Below are 1,875 nucleotides of genomic sequence, written 5' to 3' on the forward strand. Positions count from 1 at the left end.
GGAATTGTTTGGATTTCTTGATTGTTTTATAATAGTGGGACACAGCAGGCCAAGAAAGATTTCGAACAATCACCTCCAGTTATTACAGAGGAGCCCATGGCATCATAGTTGTGTATGATGTGACAGATCAGGTAAGCTCCAGGAAAAATTGTTATACTGACAAAGTAGTAAGTTACTATTTGATAAATATCAGACTATTTTACTTATAAGGCATCAGTATCATTTATATGGCAGAAAACTTTGTCCACCCCTAAGGAAGTGAATGACATAAAAAACGTTTGTTTTAAACCAATGTATCTTTTAAGAACAGGTACATTGTTATTTTTCTCCCCTACGTCATTTGAACACCTAATGAATGGGTCAACCAAAATTTCCTAATATTTTCCTTTAGTAAATAGGAAATTTAGTAATTGGTTTTACATTTGCTTTCAAGGGACCCAAGTTATATTTATTATCAACTAGATAACTGATCATTTTGTCAGGAGTGTGTAGGGAACTGGGATTGTTTGGCTTATACTGTGTTTTTGGTGCTAAGTGTTAACAGGAATTTGCCTGGTAATTAGACCTGTCAGAATTGCCAAAAGTAAGATTAGAGGCTTCTGCCTGTGGAGTATGTGGTTCAGAAATAGGATGAGCTTTGAGGAAGATTTTAAGAGGAGAGTGAGTAGCTAAAGGAGAGCTCTTGAAAGGAGGTAGGGGGATGTGGAGATAGTGTGAAGAATGTGGTCTGAGGGCCATAATTGTTCTTTTGATCAGAAAGTTAGAAAATTTCAGGGTCCTTTTATTTTGCCTGTCAAAGAAAAGAATGAAAGATGAACTTTGAAAATTAGAATATATAATTCTTGTAGATGTTAAATCTCACCTCAACTATGAAATCATAGGTAATTAGGAGATAGCTAGAATTATAGGCTTTAGATTCAGCACCATTAGGAGTACTGGGTGAGTGATAGCAACATGAGGAAAAAAATGTTGCTGGTTTTAAAAATCTCAAGTAATGACTTGTAATATTTAAAAATGGAAAATTTCCTCCCTTAAATATGGCTATAGAAAAGAAAACAAGCATCTTTACTTTGGACCCGTTTATTTAATAATTTTTGACATGTCTAGTAGTTCACATTTAGTAGGCTTATTTATAAACCAAAATTTTGTCACGTTTCAAAAACCAGGTTTTGTGGTGCATATAAATGGCATACTCCAAAACAATTGGATTTGCCTGAGCTGTAGTTTAATGCTGAACTGTATTTCCCTCTCAGATAAGGCATTTTCATCCTCAAGCCTTCAAACTCTGTTTTCTTATTCATGTACGTATGTATCATCATTTTAATATGTCAGTTCACTTCTTTCCCAGCATTAGAGTTCTTTTTTTTGTAGCTAGATTGTCTCACTAGCTTTTCTTAGGTCAGGAGAGATGTGTCTGTTTATCACTTGCTTCATTAGAACAGTTGTGTCCAGAACTATATTATCATTCTTTAAAATGCCTGTCTTTTTAGGAGTCCTTCAATAATGTTAAACAGTGGCTGCAGGAAATAGACCGTTATGCCAGTGAAAACGTCAACAAGTTGTTGGTAGGGAACAAATGTGATCTGACCACAAAGAAAGTAGTAGACTACACAACAGCAAAGGTATGTTTAAAGTTTGATTTTCAAACTGAATTGTAAGGTGCTGAATTTGAATTATATATATGGGTATGGAGTCACACAATGGCCGCAACCACCTTAGCTTTTAAATACATGCGCCAGAATACTTTGACAGTAATAATTTGTGCAGTGTCTACTTGGATTCAGTAAACTTAGTCCTTCATCACTCCTTTCAGATGATGAAATGCACTAAGTGAAAAAGATTTTTCAATTAATTGTGCCTTATATATTCTCTTAG

The 1,875-nt window shown here is 34.7% G+C and overlaps 1 protein-coding gene across 2 annotated transcripts in view; it reads left to right on the plus strand.

Moving 5' to 3' along the window:
• Positions 1 to 1,875, plus strand: part of RAB1A (RAB1A, member RAS oncogene family) — a 36,147-nt gene that overhangs the window by 24,893 nt on the left and 9,379 nt on the right. For both annotated transcript variants that reach the window (XM_082356494.1, XM_082356493.1), the window contains exons 4-5: positions 36 to 131; positions 1,491 to 1,622. In XM_082356494.1, the coding sequence (XP_082212620.1) occupies positions 36 to 131; positions 1,491 to 1,622 (228 nt within the window). The remainder of the gene's footprint in view (positions 1 to 35; positions 132 to 1,490; positions 1,623 to 1,875) is intronic.

This window comes from Balaenoptera borealis, assembly GCF_965194805.1.
Source record: "Balaenoptera borealis genome assembly, chromosome: 15".
Taxonomy (NCBI): domain Eukaryota; kingdom Metazoa; phylum Chordata; class Mammalia; order Artiodactyla; family Balaenopteridae; genus Balaenoptera; species Balaenoptera borealis.